The sequence below is a fragment of the Sceloporus occidentalis genome, unplaced genomic scaffold, assembly GCF_023333645.1.
Source record: "Sceloporus occidentalis isolate IW3139 unplaced genomic scaffold, rSceOcc1.0.p SCAF_2, whole genome shotgun sequence".
Lineage (NCBI taxonomy): Eukaryota > Metazoa > Chordata > Lepidosauria > Squamata > Phrynosomatidae > Sceloporus > Sceloporus occidentalis.
In genome coordinates, this window is record NW_028316982.1 from 178,090,098 (window position 1) to 178,111,411 (window position 21,314).

The window sequence follows — 21,314 nt, forward strand, 5'->3', positions numbered from 1 at the left end:
TGAAGGCCTTTCTCGAAACCCAATTAACATTTCCCCTAGAACAAGACAGGTATGAGCCACCCTAAAGTGGCTCTTAAAACTTTGCCTGCTCCTTTTCTTTGGATGCCTATATTAAATGATCAACTAAAGTTTTCAATTAGTGCAATGCTAGAAATTTGGGACACTGTAGGAAAATTTTATTGGGGCAGAATTCTGGGGGGATCCAATACCTTCATTTTGCCCCCTGTCCATGTTTCTGATAGACAGTATGGTAGAAATATGCAAAGAGTCATTCAGTGTTTAAATTTCAAATCACGTTAATGATTTCATTACTGAAAAAGCAAATCTAAGCTTAAATGTCAAGAACAGGAAAAGAAATGTGTGAAGAGGTCTTTAGAATAAAGCAAAAATGTAATAACTAGTTCAGAAAAAGCAAACAGACACATCCCCAAAGGAGGGATATATCTTGAGATTAGGTTTCTTCTTTTAATTTGATGTTATTAGAACATATTTTACCACTGAATATTACCGCAGCTGCTGGCTACAAGTGATTTGCACACTGAAGACCATGTACTTTTGAGTGCATTTCCCCCTTATTTTACAAAACAGTTGAGGCAATCTATCAAATCATCAAATACAAAATATGCCCTTCAATATTCCAAAGTCAAAGCAAAGGGGAGGGGAAGAGCCACAGTTCCAAAGCCATTCAACTGATGTAAGGTCACTTCTACCCATTACTGACACTTACTCAGTTCAAGTATGGACTACTTCGGACCTTGTTTTCCCCTTCTTAAACCCTATATATCCCACATGAAACTTGAGCATGTGCTTTCAAAGGTTTAGGTTGCATTAGTTGTTACCATTAGTAACAAGTTTTTTCTTTTTCTTTTCAAAACATTAATCACTGTTTCTATTCCAACCAGGCACTTGCCCAGGGTGATTATCAAGGCAAGCTGCTTGCCAGGGCTATAGTTCAGTGATAAACAAGTCAGCCTGGATGGATGAACAGCTAACATTTTGAAACATTTTAGCAACAAAGGAGGAAAAAAGCTATTTTGGAGTAGATTACCATGTATGATGGCAGAGAAGTCAGCCAAGAAACAGCACCCTTTGAAGATGCTAATGGAAAATATGAGAACTAATTATATTGTTACCTGGCTATCCTTTAACAGAATAAAAACTAAATAAATGGCTGTTGCAATGCTATGTCATGTAAGTGTGTCTCTTACAACCAAGATGAGGAATCTTTGCCAGCCCATTCCCTACTGTTTTGCCCTAAACTTCCATTAGCCTACTCAGCATGGTCAAAGGTAAAGGATTGTAGACACTGGAGACCTGTCAAAATCTCAGGAGGCACAAAGTTCCTGATCCCTGCCTTACAGTAAAAACAAGAGAGAAAATTTATTTCTAAATAATATAAGGACCTGAAAGCAATACATGATACTTAATCCAAAGATGTCACTCAAGAGAGAGTGGGGGTATCGACTCAAAGCTATGGCTTTATTTCAGTAAGACATGAAGATTGACCTCAAAGGGGCAGGATATAGATAAATTTTTATTATTATTATTATTATTTATAATCTAATATATTTATTTTAGTCATTTATATAGTATACAGAACTGTCCTGTATTCATAGGACTCATTCTCCCCAACCTCTTAACTTCAAAAATAAATCCCCAAAAATGATGTTCAGATTTTCATTCACTTAGAAATTTTGCAGAAGAGAAGCTGTGATAGCCTGCAACACACCTGCAAAGCCCACAAGGTGTCATAATAGCTTGTTGAACTTCTAGTGTGACAATTGGGATGTATCCTGTTTTACCATACTGCCATCTATTCAAGCATGCAAGGCAGGTTTCAGAGATTCAAATGTCTGAACAAACCAGAAATTCCAGATCCCCAATGCCATAAATAAAAGATGTATCAAGGCAAAACTAATGAATGACCCAGCATTTTCTTGGGATTTTATTTTAATCTATGTAACCAAAGAATGAAAGTGAAGATACATGTATGGTGCAAAAGATTAATTGTGTAAGAGCATAACAACCCCCCCCCCACAAAAAATGACCTACCATCTATGCTCCATGTATTAAGAATCAAATGTTTGCCTCTAAGAGTGCGCGCGCGCACACACACACACACACACACACACACTCAAAATCATCTCATCTTCTTATGAACGATTCAGCAATACATCAAAAAATTAAATTCATTTATTCCTGTTCTCCTGGAGTTCTGCTACAGAGTGGAGTATGCTCCACTTTTAAGATGCCTAACCAAACCTTGTTGCATATACATTACAGAATTATACTTTAAACAGAATTTTAGTGTAGCATATCAGAATTCTGATAGACTTATACTACAATTAATAAACCATTCAGGCGTCCTGTAAAAATCAACCACTGCTCCAGAGAAAATTGGGAGGAAAGGGGGGTTGGCACGAAGGACTATGTTTTCTCAACTCTTCACAATCGATTTTAAAATGTTTCTGTCATTCTAGTTAAAAAGATTACTTAATCTACTGAAAGAAGAGAAGATAACATCAATTTTTTGAAAGTAAAATATTGCTCATACAACCAGTATTCACTCTATTCAGTTAGAATGGAGAATCAGAGAAGCCAAGACTACGGGACAAAGGCCCCCCAACTTGCTCACTTGCTAGCACTCACCTGCAAGACATAATCCACAAAACAATATTGTTATTAGGCCAACCAAAAATGCACAAAATACATCATGCAAGCTTTCAAGGTTCTACTGGCTTCTTCATTAGGCAAAGGTGTTAAAAGTCATACAGGAGGAGGAAAAATGACAGTGTTAGAGTGATAGGCCTATGTTTTGTCCAGGTGTTGTTTTTATTGTTGTCAATTAAGATGGTCTGGAGGGGTATCAGTGCAGGTGGAGGTCATGCACCTCTTTGGCCATGTGGTCACTGGGAGAGAAAGAGTTGTAAAATCCTTGTTTCAGCCTCCAATTCTTCCATATGTAAAACAGAAACCAAAACTACTTCAAGGAAATACTTTTCAAATAGGATTCGTGAAAAACATGTTGTAAAAAGACTTCACATTAACCAATAACAATCTGATTTATTGTGGGGAGGGGAATTCTATAACCATACTTCTAGAAAGAAGCTGAAATTATTCTATCACATGTTTTTGCAGGAGTTTGCAATTGCTGAGGCTGAGAAAGTGTGACTAGCCCAAGGTCACACAGTGGGTTTTTATGCTCAAGCAGGAAATCAAAACCCTGACCTCTAAAGTTGTAGTCCAACACTCAAACCACTACACCACACTGGATCTTGGGAGTAATTGGACCTTATTCTAAGTAGACATATCTAGCGCTATCTGACTCCAACTTCAGGAATATTTATGTGGGAACAAGCAACAAAGACTTGGAAGGGCAACTATGAAGCAGCTGAGGTATAGAGATATATAATATAATACTAAAGTTAGGATTATATATGCCATCGCAATTTCAGTTTCTAATTGGAAATTTCCAGTGCTTGCTGAATAATTTAAAACCAAAATTTAACAGACTTAGCAGGGAGACTGAGAGCCGATTGGAAAGGAAAACAGTTTATTTTGCTGCAGCATTCCCAGAGGAAATAAATCCAATTTACTGGGACCCCAATTCCAAAGTAAACCAAGCTTTTATAGTACTCTGAACAAAGAAAACTTCATTGGTTACCTTTGAATTAAACATTTAAACCACTGTATATTCATTGGATGCTCTAACATTACCCCTAACATATGTCTCTATCCCTTCAATCAAACTATTATCTATGTGTTTTGCGTTCACTGTCTCCAACTGTCCTGTATTGTTTTGAATAATAGCTTAAAGCAAGAACGAATTCAGGGCCATTGCATTCCAAATCCGAGGATTTGACATGACCTGAAATAGCAACCTTTGCTCTCAATACATATCAGCACTATAATTTTCAACTCCTATACAAGTGGAATTTCAATTCAAATCTAGCCTCTGCAGTTGTGAAAGTTGGACAGATAAGCTGATAGGGAAAAAAATGAACTCATTTGAAATTGGTGCTGGATAAGAATTCTACGACTACTGTGGACTGCTAAAAGACAAAGAAATGCATCCTACAACAAATAAAGGCTGAACTCTCCCTAGAAGCCAAGATGATGAAAGTGAGACTGTTGTGCTTTGGCCATACCATGAGAAGACATGACTCGCTGAAAAAGACAGGAATGCTTTGTAAGGTAGAAGGCAGTAGAAAGAGAGGAAGGCCTCCTTCCAGATGGATAGACTCAATCAAGGAAGCCACAACCCCGAGTCTGCAAGACCTGATCAGGACTACTGACGACAGGGTGACTTGACTTGATAGGAGTTAATAACTATAACATCTAGATAATGTGTAGTTTGTTTTTGAGTAACATGCATAGGCGCCCTGTAAGAGATATTTATTCAGATTTATATCAGAAAAACAGGCATTTTGCAAACATACAACATTGTTGAAATGAAAAACAAATTCATATTTGAATGCATAAGAAGTGGCAGAAGCATTTTAAAAATGCCAAAGCACTGAAAAGTAAATGACAGCCTAAAAACCCTTTAGATTGTTGTCGAAGGCAACACTGCTGCAGAAACGTGTTTCTTTGCAGCATATAATAGCACCCTATAAATAGAAAAAAAAATCTATTTATGGAAGGAGTAAAGCTGTAGCTCCATTCTGGAATGGAAACACGAATATAATCATTGCTTTAATGCAGAACTCTCAACAGCACATTAAAAATACAACAATTACAAAAAGCTGTAAGCAAAACAGCTATATAAAATAACTAGGAAACAAAGTATCTTCTACATTATCAGATTCACATTATACTAAATGCCGCCATAATTTGTGACATGCCAAATTGAATATAGCCCACTAGCTAATACTACAGCTTGCCTGCCAAAAATGGAAAATCCCTGTTTTCGCACTCCCAGGTGTTAAATAGAGAAGGTTTATCAAACTCTAGTGGACTGTGAAACTTGGCCAGTAAAGCAGTTTTTAGGCACACCAGATGCAGTGTGTGTGTGTGTGTGTGTATTATTGATGAGAAGTTGTGTGATAACAATGCAGACCATGTGGACTTCACTAAAGTAGTTTTGGTGGGCAATTTTGAAACTAAGTGCATATACCACCATAAACACTCCAAGAAGAAAATAAACATACACCGTATTTATGTGTATAGGCTGAAATAAGGCATATCAATTGCAAATGCACCTATTAGTTCAAAATATTATCAGGAAGTGACACAACACTTTCACACACATAATTTCAAAGTATTTCAAGTGACATCTGAAAAATAATTTTGGTAGCCTTCTGATGCAATCTGTAAGAATCCTACAGACACAGTAAACACAAGAAGTGACTCTTATTATTTTGATAACAAACTGACAAATATATATATTGGGAAGACACAACTTACTAGAAGATTTTTTCCTGTATATCTACAAGCAATATTTTTCAAAAACCCAAAACGCAATAAAAAATTACTTGTGTTCACAGAGGGAGCAAGGATACACAGGTCTTAGAAAACCAGCAACCAATGTCACAACTATTCCCCTTTAGTCATTGTGATGCTAAAGCAAATTTAATTCTAGCTCCAAATGTTTCAAGCAAGTAGTCTTACTATGATGAGTAACTAACAGGCATCAAACTGTTTCTTGTTTAAGACTGTACAATCAAATGTCTGGCAGCTTGTTGACAATCTCTTTCATGGTAGACTTTATCATAACGATACTCATTATAATAACTTCTGTTTTCACAGTTACAAAAAAACCCCACATTTATAAAGGGAGAATCTTGACTGCAAAGATGCTGATCATCTACTTTTTTTTCTCTGTGGCATAATAGTTTGTATTACATGATTTGTCCTCTCATGTTCTGCAAGATGGGCATGGTATTAAATTCTCTTTCGCTGTCAACAACTCTGCTTTTCAAACAACTTAAATCATGAACAGGATCCCAAGAGTACGCCATAATTTGTTTCAAAGTGAGCCTCTGGATTCCTCCTTTACCTGTCTGTGAGAACCTCCTGATGTAATTTAGTGGAATAACTAAATTCCATATAACAAGCCTCTCCCCAGCCACTTTCAAAATCCCTCAAATGAAATAGTTTACCTATCTGCTCATATATTTCAGCCTTTTACTCCATCAATCTTTTACATGTCTGGCCAACTACAATTTATTTGTGACTCGTTTTATTAAACACAGGTTCTAATCCTATGCATATAACTTTGGGACTCTAACTAAAAACAGTAATTCTTTGCCATAGTCTTTCACAAACACACAACTGCATCCCACAACTTTGTGGGGTTTTCCTTCTCTGTCGATCTTGCAGAGACCTACCCACTCACCCAGCTTCTTGTTGCCTTCACGACAAGCAGGGATAAGATCTGGCTACCAAGCATCCTACCTGGTGGATCCTATACAGAGATCAGCTGTACTGAGTTGAGTAAACATCACAGTTTTAGATGTATTACTGTATTTGACCTGTTCAATTCAATTGAACTCCAAGTAGTCTATCTAACACAGGGGCAGGAAATATGTAGCCCTCCAGAGCATGCTGTTGAACTGTAACTAGGTTACAATTCATAGCTATGTTAGACTGGAAAAATCAATATGCAAAGGAATCTTTTGAGACTAACTTGTAGCCTAAGTTTTCATAGACCTGGTCTATTCCCTCAGATGCATGGAGTCCACTGGTGGAAGTAGACCAAGTCTATGAAAGCTTATGGTACAACTTCTCTTGCGCAGATGGTCTCAACGGTGCTTCAAGATCCCATTGCATACAACTGCCAGCATTAGACAAAATTGCTGATGCTGGCTAAGGCTGCTGAGAGCTACAATCCAGCAACAAGTGGAGGTACCCACAATTCTCTGACCTACAGGTTATAGCAGCTCTCTGGAAAGTTACTTTTATGAGTTACCATCTCCACAACTGGTCATGATGGCTAGGGACTTCTGAAGGTCATTATCCAAAAAGCAACTTTTCCATGTTCTGACTAGTTGCCTGAGTCTATGGCCCGAGACAGACGGGCTGAAGGGGGCGTGGTGGCAGTGATACTAGGGTTCCAGACTGCGCAGCAACCGCATGGTTCAAAACCCTAGTATGTAATGGCAGCAGCCTGATGGCAGTGTCCCATCCGCACGACTGCTGCCATTTGGACATAATGGATGCATAGCGTCCGCATGTCACGGCGCGTCCGTTATGTCACGAGTGTGCAATTGGCACACTTGCAACGTAACCTGGGCACCAGTAAAAGAACCCGGAAAAACTGGGTTCTTTTAACTCCAGAGGGACGTCGTGTGGTCTAGCGGCTGTGGCGTCCCTCCGGAGTTAAAGTGGGTGCCTGCAGATCATCGTTTTTGGGTGGTCTGTACCGGGCCTATAAATGGCAATTACTGCAACTATAATTCATCATCCTTTAATGGCACAGCACAGCACAGCCCTCTTCAAGCCTCCTATTGCAACCTTGTGTAACATGTATAGAACATGCCATATGTGTACATAGGGAAGGGGATCCATGGTCTCCATAAGTATACTTTGAAACAGGCAAAAAAAAAAATCAATCCTGGGGGGGGGGGGGGGCGAGGGAAAAAAGAAATCTATGTTCTGTCTACCCTACACAAATAATGCCATTTGTCACCATTTTAACTGCCATGGCTCTTGCTATGGAATCCTGGGATTTGTGGATTGGGCTTGTGTGTGTGTGTGTTGTGTGTCTTCAACATATTTCCAACTTGTGGTGACCCTAAGGCAAACTTATCATGGGGTTTTCTTGGCAAGGAGTGTTCAGATGGAGTTTGCCTTCCTCTGAGGCTGAGAGAGTATGACTTGCCCAAGGTCACTCAGTGGGTTTCGTGGCCCAGAGGAGATTCGAACCCTGGTCTCCAGTGTCACGGTCCAATGCTGAAACCACCCCGTCACCATGTTGGCTTTCATCGAGTTTTAGAGAAGACCCACTGAAATCAATGGTGCTTCAAAGAGTATCAGTATTCAAAGGGATCTTGCAGCACCTTTGAGACCGAGGTCCCAAAAACACTGCAGAAATAACCCAGTTTGAGACTGCTTTAACTGCCCTGGCTCAGTGCTAGGGAATCCTGGGAACTGTAGTTTATTGTGGAACCAGAGCTCTCTGACAGAGAAAGGCTAAATGCCTCACAAAACTACAATCCCCAGAATCCCCTTGCATTGAGCCAAGGCAGTTAAGCAGTCTCAAACTGGTTCATTCCTGCAGTGTGTGTGTGTGTGACCCTAAAAGAAAGAAGTTGTAGCATAAATCACACCACAGTGGCTTATATATATATATATATATATATATATATAACTAAACTATATACTGTGTCAAATTTCCTGGAAGAACACAGGAAAACAAATAATGATAATGATAATAATAATAACTACAAATCCCAGAATATGAACCAGGGGTCAAAGTGCATTATTTCTGCAATGAGGATGCAACAAGAACAACATATATATATATATATATATATACACACACACACATACACAGAGAGAGAGAGAGAGAGAGATGTATTATTCTACCCCCCCCTTCCCTCAAAAGAGGAAGTAAAGACGTGTCCTGTGTGTGTTTGCTTTTGGGAGGCACGTGGCGCCTGGGCTTCGGGGGCTGGCAAATAGGAAGGAGAAGAGGCAACCGTGGACCACCCCTGCCCTCTTCTCCTGCTACGAATGCACCCACCACCAGCAGCAGCAGCAGCAGCAGCGAGAGCAGCGGCACGCGCACGCGCCCCCTGCAAAGAAGGGCTCGCGCCACCGTCTGGCGCGCAGCTGACAAGAGGACAAAGGAAGGGAGGGTGCTTGCGTGCGCGCGCTCGCGCTACCCACCCAGGAGCAGGCCATCCATGTCGAAGATGAGGTGAGTGACGGGTAGCAGCGACGCTGGAGAGGAGGAGGCGGCCATTGCGCAGCAGCAGCAGCAGCAGCAGCAGAGAGCCACCAAGCGCCGCGCATGCGCACTACCTCTCTCCCACCTTTCCCGTTCGAAGTGGTTCAGACTTTAAGCCTTTAATTTTAGAGCGTCCTCCGTCCTTGCGCATGCGCTGTGGATTTTTTTTTACTTGACAGAGGGAGGAGGAGGATTGGGTCTACTGCGCAGCCAGGATTTAAAAGGAGTGTAATAACAGTAGGGAGAGCCAGTGGTTTGAGAGTTGGATTAGGACTCAGCTAAGCCCACTGGGTGGCACTGGGCAAACCACACAATCTCCCAGCCTCAGGGGAAGGCACTGGCAAACTTCCCCTGAACAGATCTGGCCACGAAAGCCCCATGATAGTGTTTGCCTTGAGACAGGTTTGCCCTTGCCTTCCCCTGAGGAGGCTGAGAGAGTGTGACTACCATGGCTGAAGTGGGACTCAAACCCTGGTCTCCAGAGTCAGAGCCCAACATTCAAACCACTGTCCCACACTGCCTCTTAGGGAGCCACCATAAGTTGGAAACAACTTGAAGGAACGCACATGCACATGACTTTTTAAAAAGATATAGCCCTGTTAGCCTGCAGAATCAGTACGTAGAGAGATCTTGTGGCTCCTTTGAGGCTAACAGAAAGACAGACGTTGGCAGCATGACCTTTTGTAGACTAAAGTCTGCATTCTGAGACTTGAGTTTCCAAAAGCTCATGCTACCCACTTCTTTCTTTCAGTTAGTCTCAAAGGCGCTGCACGATCTCTCCACATGATTTTCTAACATCTTTTGCTTAATCAAGAAGCCAGTGGAGCTCCAAAAGCTTGTGGGAGCATCCCTGCTTCTCCTGAGTAAAGGCTGGGCTGAAGAGGAGGCTTGTGGGGAGCAGTCTTACTCCTTTCTCTGTGGCCTGACCTCTGCTCACAAGTAAGGCTGGGCTGTTGTCATTTCAGGCTTACTTAGCTTCCTCCTGTGGATACCAAAATGTGTGGATGCTCAAGTCCCATTAAATACAGTGTCATAGTAAAATGGGGTCCCTTATGTAAAATGGCAAGATCAAGGTTTGCCTTTGTGAATTAATGCTTGTACTAGACTAAGACTTGGAAGGCCAAGTATGAAGGAACTTGCTCAGATCTGCAAGTATACAGATATATCACTGAATACCAAAGTCAGGATTGTCCATACCAATGTATTCCTAATTTCTGCATATGGTTGCAAAAGCTGGACAGTGAAGAAAGCTTACTGGAAGAGAATGGACTAATTTGGCATGTGCTGGAGGAGGGATGCTGTATGGAAGTCAAACAGAGGCTGTCGCACTTTGGCCATATTATGGCCTGCCCATCACTTATTAGAAAATACACTAATGGTTGGTAAAGTGGGAGGCAGTACGAAAAGATGAAAAGCACATTGCATGCGATAGACATGGGCTGCATCCTCACGGCAGAAATAATCCAGTTTAGCAGCTGAAGCGGTGTCAAACTGGGTTATTTCTGCAATGCAGATGCAGCCTCAATCAGGGAAATTACAGCCCTGACTTTGATGACTAGGTGTCTTAGAGGCCTCTTTCTTATTCATAAGGTTGCCATAAATTGAAACCACCTTGATAGCAATTAACAACAACAAATTCTTTGTGCTTCCCTTCTTTGGAAGGATAAATGTTTTTAAATATGTCTATCCTTTTCTGAAAGAATGCTACCTGTACAAAACATATTTTTTGGCAAACTGTGGCCAGCCATCGCTTCAAGCAGTGACTTCTTAGGGAAAAAATAATAAATAAGTGAGATTAAATTGGTTTCCACTAGACGAGGTTGACGGGTTTGGCTGTGTGGGGCTTTCCCCCAGAAGGCATTAGATAATTAAATTAAAAGGACTTCACAGTGTTAAGTACTGGTTGCTTTCTTTTCACGGAGGGCAGCTATACTGCAAGAGGTGTCTCTCGCAGGCAAAGCCACCTGCCCAGCAAATGAATCCCAGGCCTGGAGATTAACCTCAAAGCAGATACATTTCAATTCCCTTATGGCCAAGCAACACCATAATTTAGCTTTCATTGCGACAATAAATACCACTAGATAATGTGTTACAAATAGAGCAAACTCTTCCATGGGATATAATGAAGCATGACCTGTTTGAATAGCAGTTGCAGAAGCATTCTATGTAGGCAGAGGAATGGAGTGACACCTAATGAGGCGACGGCTAATGAGGCATAGCCCTCTACCTGTTGTGTGTTCAGTGAGAGAGATGGACATGGGCTACAGAAATGCCATCTTGTAGTTAGTCTGAACTGGCAGGTCCCACTGAACATCTGACTATTCATTTAGATTTAGATTTTTTTTTTATTGTGAAGCATTAGAAGAATAACGTCTTACACATTTTATTTAATTCCCTCTCTTGAATGTATACTAAAATTAGCCAAGCACAAACTGCAGTATCAATCCCAGTTAGAACAGACACATTGAAATGGATATAACTTGTTAGTTTCAAGTTATTTAAAACATATTGATTTCAGTGGGCCTTCTCTACTTGGAGACCAGCATTGGGTTTAGTTAACAGAAAGATTGATCGTGTGCATTTTTACTTTGAAGTAAATCCTACTTACTGCAGTGTACACAAAACAGCTGGGGTGTGTGTGTGTGTGTGTGTGTTAATTAATCCACTTTTTACTTAAAATAAGCACTAAAATCAGTGCTTGGAGGGAAATATGAGTAATTCAGATGACAATTCAATAAATTAATTGAAACAACGATAGACAATAGCAGGTTGGGGAAATGGTGACAACTGTAACATAAAGCCATCCAGAGTGTCCAAATGCTTAACTGAATCAAATGTGGTATTATTTTGTCATTGGCCTAAATTCTGTTGTCCTGAAAACAGTAAACCCAGCAAATCAATGAGATTGAACTACCTCTTGACTTACCATTAAACAGTTGATTGAATGGATCTATTCTAGTTGAGACTAACCAAGAGGATGCTAGCTCTAGTGTGTAATGCAATAAGATTTCACCATAATGTACATTCCAAAAATTGTAAAGTGATAAACAGACAAAATATTAGTATAACCACAATTGTGGTTTCTGTGCATTTCTCTTTGAGGGCCTAATTCGTTCAAGTTATCAAATATCTATATTTTTAGAGTCCCACAAAGTTAGAGATTAAAGTAATGGAAAAACATAACTCACCTCCTGTAGAGAACTAGCTGCCCATGGAATTGCTTCAACATTAGAGTCACATATCTTTATTCTGGGTACAGTTTCTAAACATTTCTCAATAGCAGCTCACTGCAGAGCATGCTGCATTAAACAAGTTTTGGCAAAATGAGTATAGGAGTGATGTAGTGTAATTCCTTTGAACAGCATGTACATATTCACAGGCTGACAACTATAAGGGCTTGTCCAGTTACAATTGGCCGTCCATATCAATGGATTTTTTTTATCCATGGATTGAAAGTATTCCAAAAAATATAAATCCCAAAAAGGAAACCTTGATTTTGCCATTTTACATCAGGGACACCATTTTACTATGCCATTGTGTTTTAATTTTTCTTGAGCATCTACAGATTTTGAGAGCCACATTCTGGAACCAAACTCCAGTGGATACCACAGGCCCACTGTATAACCTTTAAAAATAACAAAGCACCCTTTGAAACCACTGTAGTTTTTCAGAAAGAAAGAGTACTGCTTGCACTTTCAGAACCAAATTGCCCCACCTGCATTCCCAACAGTGATTTTATTACTGATTTGCCAATCCTACCCAATAGCATTATATAAAGAGCCTGAAAAAGTGTGCCCCGGACAGTTTAGCTTAAGAAAAATGGCTGCAGTGCAGAGCAATGTAATTTTCTTCACCATATCTGTTGCTTTTCTTTGTTTTATTATTTCATTTTTATACTGTTTTTCTTCCAGAAAGGGACCCAAGGTGACTAACAAATAAAAACATTATCCTATTATCTCTTAGACTGTACGCCATAGGCAGGCTTTCTCTTATATACTTATTGCTTTATGTACAGCGCTGTGCAGATCTACAGCGCTATATAAATAAAGAATGATAATAATAATAACATTTTAAAGACTTTACAATACAAGTTTTAAAAACAATTAAAATATCAAATAAAATCAGTACTAAATTATATAGACTAAAAAACTATGGTACACACTCCATATAACAAGCATCCCATATAAAAGCCATCCCATGAATATATATTAAAAGGCTGCCTTAATAAAACTGTTTTTGCTTGCCTACAAAAGGACAGCAGGAAGGGGGGCAGTCTAGCCTCTTATGGAAGGGCATTCTAGATATCTAAATGTTATTTTATATGAATATTATGTTACTGTAACATATCAAAATGTTATTAGGATAACGTTTTGGAAATTTTATTGTATAAATTATAGATTTAATGGTTTGAATCATATTAGTACACAGCTATTTTTGGAGCATCAAAGAAGTATGTGAATTTGGAGCATCAAGGATGTATGAAGGCAAATTTAAAAATACAGTATGTCAGTAAACAAATCTCAATAATTCTCAGGCCTGCAATTCCTGAATTACCAGGTATAACCTGACTGGCTGAAAACGCATAGCTTTCTGTTGATCACATATACAGTGCCCCCCCCCCCCCCACACACACACACATAAAGCAAAATGTGCATATGCTCCAGCCCCATTATATCCAATGGGACTCGTGCTCACCCCGTGGCCGTGCGCACCATTTGCGAGCCCCATTGGATATTATGGGGCTCGTGCTCGCCGTGCAACCATGCACGCACATTGCACATTCTCCCATTTTCCAGGCGGCTGCAGCATAAACTAATAGCTGCCTATAATGAGCCCGCATATGACGTTGGCTCACTGTACATCTCTAGCAGCTAAGTATGATATTTTTGTCTGGTTTGGGTTTTTTAAATAAAAATACTTGTTCGTTCTAGAGCCTTAAAGTAGCTCTTATGGTTAGACATGTGACACGCACACCTAGGCTTGCCATTTCACGGCAGTGGGTGGGACTTTCCCGCCTCCTGGGGGCGTGCCCGGTCCCGCCCCGCCCTCCCCCCATTCCCGGGTGGCTGCCCGACTCAGGGCTCCCAGGGCTGCTGCCTCCCTTTCATACAGTGCTGAGCAGCAGGGCTGGAGCAGCAGCAGCGGCTGGAGCTAGCAGGGGGCAGGGTCTGCTGCTCTGCCCTGCCCCTATTGGCCAGTCCTCTCAAGGAGCCAGCCCTCTGCTTCCTTATTTGGGCATGCTCCAACTCCAAGCAGGGAGGGCTTTGCACTCAGGCAAGCTGCTTTTAGTTCTTCCCCTCTTTCTCTTTCTCTTTCCACTCCTTCTCTTCTTCTTATTCCTTTTTTCTTCCCCTCCTCTTCCTCCTCTCCTTTTTCTTCCTTTCTTCCCTCTCCTCATCTTCTTTTTCTCTTTGTTCCTATTCTTCTTCTTTCTCCTCCTTTTCGTCTTTCTCCTTTCCCTTTTTTCTCCTCCTCCCCCTTCCTCTTCTGCTGTTGCTGTTGTTATTGTTGTTGTTGTGTGCCCAACTCCTTTCTGACTTATGGCAACCCTGCCTCTAGTCCTCTTATTTACCCCCCTCTCTCTAACCCCCCTCCTCTTCTTCTCAGGGGTCCAGGGCTTCTCAAGGCATTGCCCCCATTACAAAAGAAAAAAGACTTTGCAAGGGATCTGATCTATAAACCCCCCCTAAATTGAGACATACCAGGGGAAAAAGAGGGGGTGAGGGGTTTGGGGGGGGGTTAGAGGAGGCAAGGAAAAGGAGGAAGGGGGGAATTGCTAAAAAGGCTTGGGAGTGGGAAATATAGTTTGTAGTGGCAAAAGGGGGAGCCTGTGGTCTTTCAAATACTATGCCTGCTTGGGAGTGGGACTTGTAGTTTGCAGTGGCAAAAGGGGGTGCCTGTGGTCTTTCAAATCCTATGCCTGCTTGGGAGTGGGACTTGTAGTTTGCAGTGGCAAAAGGGGGAGCCTGTGATCTTTCAAATCCTATGCCTGCTTGGGAGTGGGACTTGTAGTTTGCAGTGGCAAAAGGGGGAGCCTGTGATCTTTCAAATCCTATGCCTGCTTAGGAGTGGGACTTGTAGTTTGCAGTGGCAAAAGGGGGTGCCTGTGGTCTTTCAAATCCTATGCCTGCTTGGAAGTGGGACATGTAGAATTGGGTGGGGGGGTATTTGGCCAGAAAGAGAAGTACATTTCTGCCATCTGTCTAGGAATGATGTCAAAATGTCCTCCATTTTGAGCAGCCGAAGAAACATGCATTTATATTAACATTTTTTAAAAAAATTTCCAAATTTTTCATGTGTCCTCCATTTTTTATAAAACGTGTCCTACATTTGAAAATGTGGCCCTACATTTGTCCTGGTTTGGAGGTCCTGACTTATGGCAACCGTACGCACACCCAGAGTCCTGGAGCCAACTTTTCAACTTTTTCCTGGTTCAAACAATATACAGCTGAAACAAGCTGTGACTTAGTTCATTGCTTCTGTTTGTCCTCCTGCTTCTTCTTCCTAACTGGAACACCATGTCTCTGCGAAGTCGGACAGAAACTCTGAAGAGGCTGTGTAGACCCACACTTGTAGCATTTCCTCATAGCAAACACACTCTCTCCGCTGTTCGCCTCATTAGCCTTTTGAAGCTGAGCTGAAGAATTCCTGCTTGGAAACTGCCCGCTCTGTTCGGCGTTCCTTTCTTTTGGCTTCTTCCTCTAGCAGACGACCAGTAAGATAATGCAGTGTTAAGTCTTTCTCTGGAAGAATTTCCAAACTTTGAGCAAACATGTCCCAGGATTCATCAAGAGAACTCAAAATAATGAACACCATCTAGAGACCGGACAAATTTCTAGGAAGGCACAAATTCTGATATTGACAGTAAATCTTTGGTTAAAATTGACATTTTTGCCTCTGGGTCTTGCACCATTAACTCTGACTGACACCTTCCAGTCAAAATGGAAAAAGACATTGACCACAAAATTACAAAATATGGGTCTCCCGCCAGATACCCTTCAAGCCATGGGACAGTCAAAAGCTAAAACAGCTATACTTCAACGCATAAATATCTAAATCTCCAAAATCATCGTAGTCTGTCCGCAAGATATTTCAACTATTGGGACTGTGCCAGTTCATCTGTTATGGCAAATTACTTGACGAACCTAACAATACCCAAACACAGGAAAGCCTTTTCGTTAGCTAGACTAAATGTATTACCTTCAGCCCAACTCAAGGGCTGAAGGTAATACATTCCTGTGCTTGAGAGAATATGCCCTTGTAACACAGGAAATATTGGAACGGTCAATCATGTACTATTTCATTGTCCTTTTTACAGTGAAGCCCGTAAAGACCTGATCACCCCAATCCTTTTAAATAAACCGGGGAGATCTGAAACTTTTTATTTAAAATATCTTTTGTCAGACTGTTACTCACAAATAACTTGTGAAGTGGCACAATTTTGTGCATCTGCAATTACTGGCAGAAAAAACAAAAATAATTCTAAGTTAGCAGAGCACATTATGCCTGAGTTACCTTAATCCTATCAACAGAAGTTGTTCCTTATTCTTATTTTAATTCATTTTACTGTTGACTTAATCTGTTTTATCTTCTCAGTTTGCAGATTTTATCCTCCTGCTATTTAAGCACCCAGTTGTGTAACCAACCCTAAGTATGCATGATTTTACTGCATTGCTTTTTAATGTAATGGTAATGTATTACACCGAAGTTCTGGACCATACCAATCACTACCATGTCAGGATGCACAGGGAAGCCATTGAAATCCACAAACACCTGGACAGTTTCAACCGGAAAGAAGAAACCCTTAAAGTGAACAAAATTTGGCTACCAGTCCTGAGGAATAGCAAAATAAGGATTCAGCAAATGCAAATGGGAAACCATTCAGAGTCAGGGGCTTTCCCAGCAGATAATGATCACCAATTAACAGACATTAATCCTCATTTGCATTAGCCTCCCATGCTGAGGCCAGCCAGCAACACAGAACAATACACATGCAAATCATTCCTGCATTCCCAGACTCACACAGTATATATACACCCAATTTTTCCAGGCAAAGCATTCTCTGAAGATGCCAGCCACAGATGCTGGCAAAACGTCAGAAAGAAACTGCTAGAACATGGCCACATAGCCCGAAAAACCCACAAAAAACTAATGTATTATTATTAATGCATTATTTTTAACCTTACTGTTTTAATGTTGTTGTTTTTGTTTCTTTCTTTCTTTCTCTTTCATGCTGGTCTTCGACCGTAATAAAGTATATTCTAATGAACATCTTTGCACTTTCTTCCAAAAATGTGCCTCTTTCCAATAACTCAAGAAATAACTTCTGCATGTACTGCAAATGCCAGGAAACATCACCATCTGGTTCCAGGCGTTGCTGTAAAGCTTCCTTGTCAAGGCCATCTTGGAAATAGCAGAGGTACAGATGTGAATGCCATGGAGAGCCTCCCAACATTCTTTTGTAGACTCTTATGTAAATCAGTTGGCTCTCTTCTACCCTCAAAACAATCCAGGAGAGAGCCTTCTGTGCTGCAATCCTTTGTCCTCTGCCAGGCTGCACTGGGGGATTTACAACAGCATCCCATAAGCCTTCTTTGACAAGAAAACACAGCATTTTTACTGACCAAGTCAAGAAATTATGTTCAGTGAGCCTCTCAAGTGGTAGACCACCGATCATTGTACTGACCATGGCTGCTGATCTTCTACACTCTTAACAAACAGATATCGAGTGTTCAGCAAGCTCCTTTGCTCCTTACCAGCCTCTTCAAGCTCTTCAGTGTCCAGATGTCCTCCAGTGGCGCTCTGGGTCCATAACCACTGTTAGGGTGTATTGCAAAACATCACAGCAGAGCAGTGGAGTCAACAAAAATAGAGCTTTACTCAGCAGAGTGTAAGGCAAAAAAAAAAAATACAGAGCAAAAATTCTAGCAATGTAGCTAGATATAAATATATACAATGCAAAAAATAAATCAACATGGCATAACTTCTTGCTTGCCAACAGTACTACAACTCCCTAGCAAGGAGAGAAAACTTACTTCCCAGAGACAAGGAAAACAACAGGTTCTTGGCCAGCATGGAGAGCAATACACTCTCAAAAGACCAAGCACATTCCCAAAGCAGTTATACTCTGCTAAGTGGCTATCATAACCACCTGGCCTAATTGGCTGATTTCATGACTGATTACCAGGGCATCATGGACTTCACCTGCCACTTTACTAGACTTTCATCCAGTCACAACTGGCATACCCTGACACTCACTGCTGGAAAACCACATGATAGGTTAACTTTAGGGTTTCCATAAGTCAGAAATGACTTGAAGGCAAACAACAAGATAGAAGGCAGTAGGAAAAGAAGAAGATTGCTTTACAGATGGATAGACTGAATCAAGGAAGCTATGGTTCTGAGTCTACAAGACCTGAGCAGGGCTGTTGAAGATAGGGTGACTTGGAGATCTCTCATTCATGGGGCTGCCATACGTCAACTTGACAGCAGTTAACAACATTTGAATTTGAAAAGCATATAGATAGTTGATAATTCTATTCAGTGCATTTTTGACAAAATGTATGCACTTCGCAAATGATGGTACAGGCCTGAGATTAAGATGTGGGAGAAATGGAAACCTGGCAGATGGGCATCCTGGTCAGTAGCACTTCCACTTGTTGCTTTCAAGGGTCCAAAGATATATGACTGTTGATTGCTTCCACTTGAAGGTAAACAAGGAGTAACTCTTGGTATCCCAAATACTCCCAAGGCCAGTCTTGTGGACAGCTCTATTCATGTAGATCAAAGACACGATTGCTACCAGCTAGAAGAGAAGAGAATTTCACTGGTTGTGTACTGAAACTTTCCTTGCATTATTGCTGCTTGAACATGCACAGTTAACTTGGGAAAGAGGACATTCTTGTCTCTGTCTGTCTGTCTCACACATTTCCATACCCATTACCAGGTAGCCCCTAGGAATAGTTGGTTCTTTTCAGGTATTTGGTTATGGCCTACCCAATCAGATATGATTGAGACAGAGAATTAGGACAGATCTAGTGCTATTATTCTCTCACTAGAACAACATCTATAGCATCTTAATAAGAATGAATGTCTAAGGTTAGAACACAAAGTTGATGTTTGCTATATTAAAAATTGTGATTGTAAGTGTCAGTTTCTTCTGATGCTGCTATTTTTTTATGGCCAACTACCATGGTAATTAACATTATTAATTTACTATTACTCCTTGTTAAAAGTGATCACAGTTAACCAAGCACTTAATATGAAATATAAAAGAGTTTGTTGGAGCATCAAATGTGATTAATGAATTCATCATCAATAGCATGATTCAGTTATCTAAAACACACTTACAGAGCTGTTACAGAATAATTTCTTGTACAATTATTTCATAAATGTTAGACATGCTATTTAAACCAATCCTTACCAGAAGCTGTAACAAATTAGTGTTGTGTTAACAACAAAGTTTGACAGCTTTCTTCCACAGTCTACCATAACAGTTTTCAACAAAACACTTTAGCCTAATAACTATGTCCTTGTCTGGAGCAGAAACAAATTGGGTTAATGTAATTTTCTGAAGACACATTAAATTCCAAAATATTCAGCATTAATATTGATGTATGTTCTCATTAAGCAGGAAGTACCACCCTGAGGCCAACTTCCTGTGTTATGATAATCTTTTCTTATCTTGCAAGCCCTGCACAGAAACTAGAACAGTGACACTCAAGCAGCTAGACTAGAGAGTGCCACCCTATGGAAAGAGGGCCCTTTGTATATAGGTAGGCCCCATTCAGACTGACACCAATTTCCTGTCAATTGGAGATGTGGCTGGAGCATGTAGAGAGCCACCAGTTTAAGTGTTGGACTAGAGCACTAGGAGATCAGGGTTCAAATCCCCACACAGCCATGGAAACCTACTGGGTGAACTTGGGCAATTCACACTGTCTCAGCCTCAGAGAAAGGCAAAAAATATTTTGCTTCTGAAGACATTCTGCCAAGAAAATCCCATTATAGGTTCACATTGTTATTGTTCTGTGCTTTCAAGTCATTTCTCACTTATGGCAACCCTTAGGCGAATCTACCAGGGTGTTTTCTTGGCAAGAGTTGTTCAGAAGAGGCTTGTCATTGCCTGTGGTGGAGAGCATGTCACCCAGTGGGTTTCATGGCCGAGCTGGCAATCAGATCCTGGTCTCCAGAGTCAAAATGCAACACTCAAACCACTGCACCATGCTGGCTTACCTTAGAGTTACCACAGATCAGAAATTACTTGAAGTCACACACAAACAAAAGCATATCTTGGTGTCTGGGGGTAGCTCTTACCTGGTGAGTTTTCAGAAAATCTTCAGCTTTAAGAAAGCTGAAGGTGGTTTGAGAGGCATTATTTCCTATAGTTCATGATAGGAATGACACACGCTTGTGAATCCTCAGCAGCACATGCGGTGTTACATGGCATAGATACAACCTCATATATTGCTGACCCTTGCTGAATCAGTGTGCCTGACTTTTCCCCATCACACTGCAGAAATAATCTGGTTTGACAGATTCTGAAAGGCTTAATCCACCCCATACTATACCTTTTTGAGGAGGATAAGACGTAGACAAAGGAGAAAAACTGTAGTTAATGTAAAAAGTAATGATGCCTCACCACAGTAATTTTGAAATAACTTAAAAATGTTATAGGTGTGTGGCAAAAACAATAAAGTTATTCTTTCCTGAGTTACGGACATAATGTAGGCATTCCTGGGGAACAGAAATGAAAAGAACAATTAGGGAGAAAAGGTAACAGTGGTATTCTCTAATGCATGAAAATGGCAGCCACCTGATTCTCCTGCCATAATTTCCTTCTGGCTTCACATTTAGAGGTGCTGCTTCATTACAATACTTAGCTTGATTATAGGCTTTCAAGTATTAAAAGTGCTTCACTTGCATTTCATAGCTGTACAACAATCCTTTTCACATTAGGTAGGAAATATTAGCCATGTATTGCGATGGAACAGCTGAAGCTGAGAGACAGTGGTGTGCCTGAGGCTGCCTACTTAGTTAATGACTTAGGCAAGAATTAAACCAGGGATTTTCTGATTCTGGTTCCCTATAGTTCTCTCTGATAGTCTCAAACAGTCCTGCATTAATTTCTTCTGTGTGCTCCATGTTTAGAAATATGGATATGACTCCAAATGCCCATGGCACAACATATTGTTGTCTTCATGTTTTGTATTGTGGATTCAGATAGCTGTGTTTTTTTTCCAGAACAAAGCAGAGACTTGTCATTATGTAGTGCTAGTCAGTCTGGATCACATGCTTGTGACTGGTTCAAAATGTGCTCTGATCAGCAAATACCACACCTCAAGTCTCCTTGCATATATCATAAATAAAGCCAGACAGAATCACATGGAAGTTTCTTAATGTATTCACTGTTACTGCATAT

The 21,314-nt window shown here is 40.7% G+C and overlaps 2 protein-coding genes across 2 annotated transcripts in view; one reads left to right on the forward strand and one right to left on the reverse strand.

Moving 5' to 3' along the window:
* The window catches only part of LOC149319378 (pseudouridine-5'-phosphatase-like), an 81,051-nt gene extending 72,130 nt beyond the window's left edge, over window positions 1-8,921 (reverse strand). The window contains exon 1 of the mRNA XM_089511571.1: window positions 8,833-8,921. Within this exon, the coding sequence (XP_089367697.1) occupies window positions 8,833-8,908 (76 nt within the window). The 5' untranslated portion in view covers window positions 8,909-8,921. The remainder of the gene's footprint in view (window positions 1-8,832) is intronic.
* The window catches only part of LOC149319379 (steryl-sulfatase-like), a 140,139-nt gene continuing 127,545 nt past the window's right edge, over window positions 8,721-21,314 (forward strand). The window contains exon 1 of the mRNA XM_089511570.1: window positions 8,721-8,863. The gene's annotated coding sequence lies outside the window, so the exon portion shown is untranslated. The remainder of the gene's footprint in view (window positions 8,864-21,314) is intronic.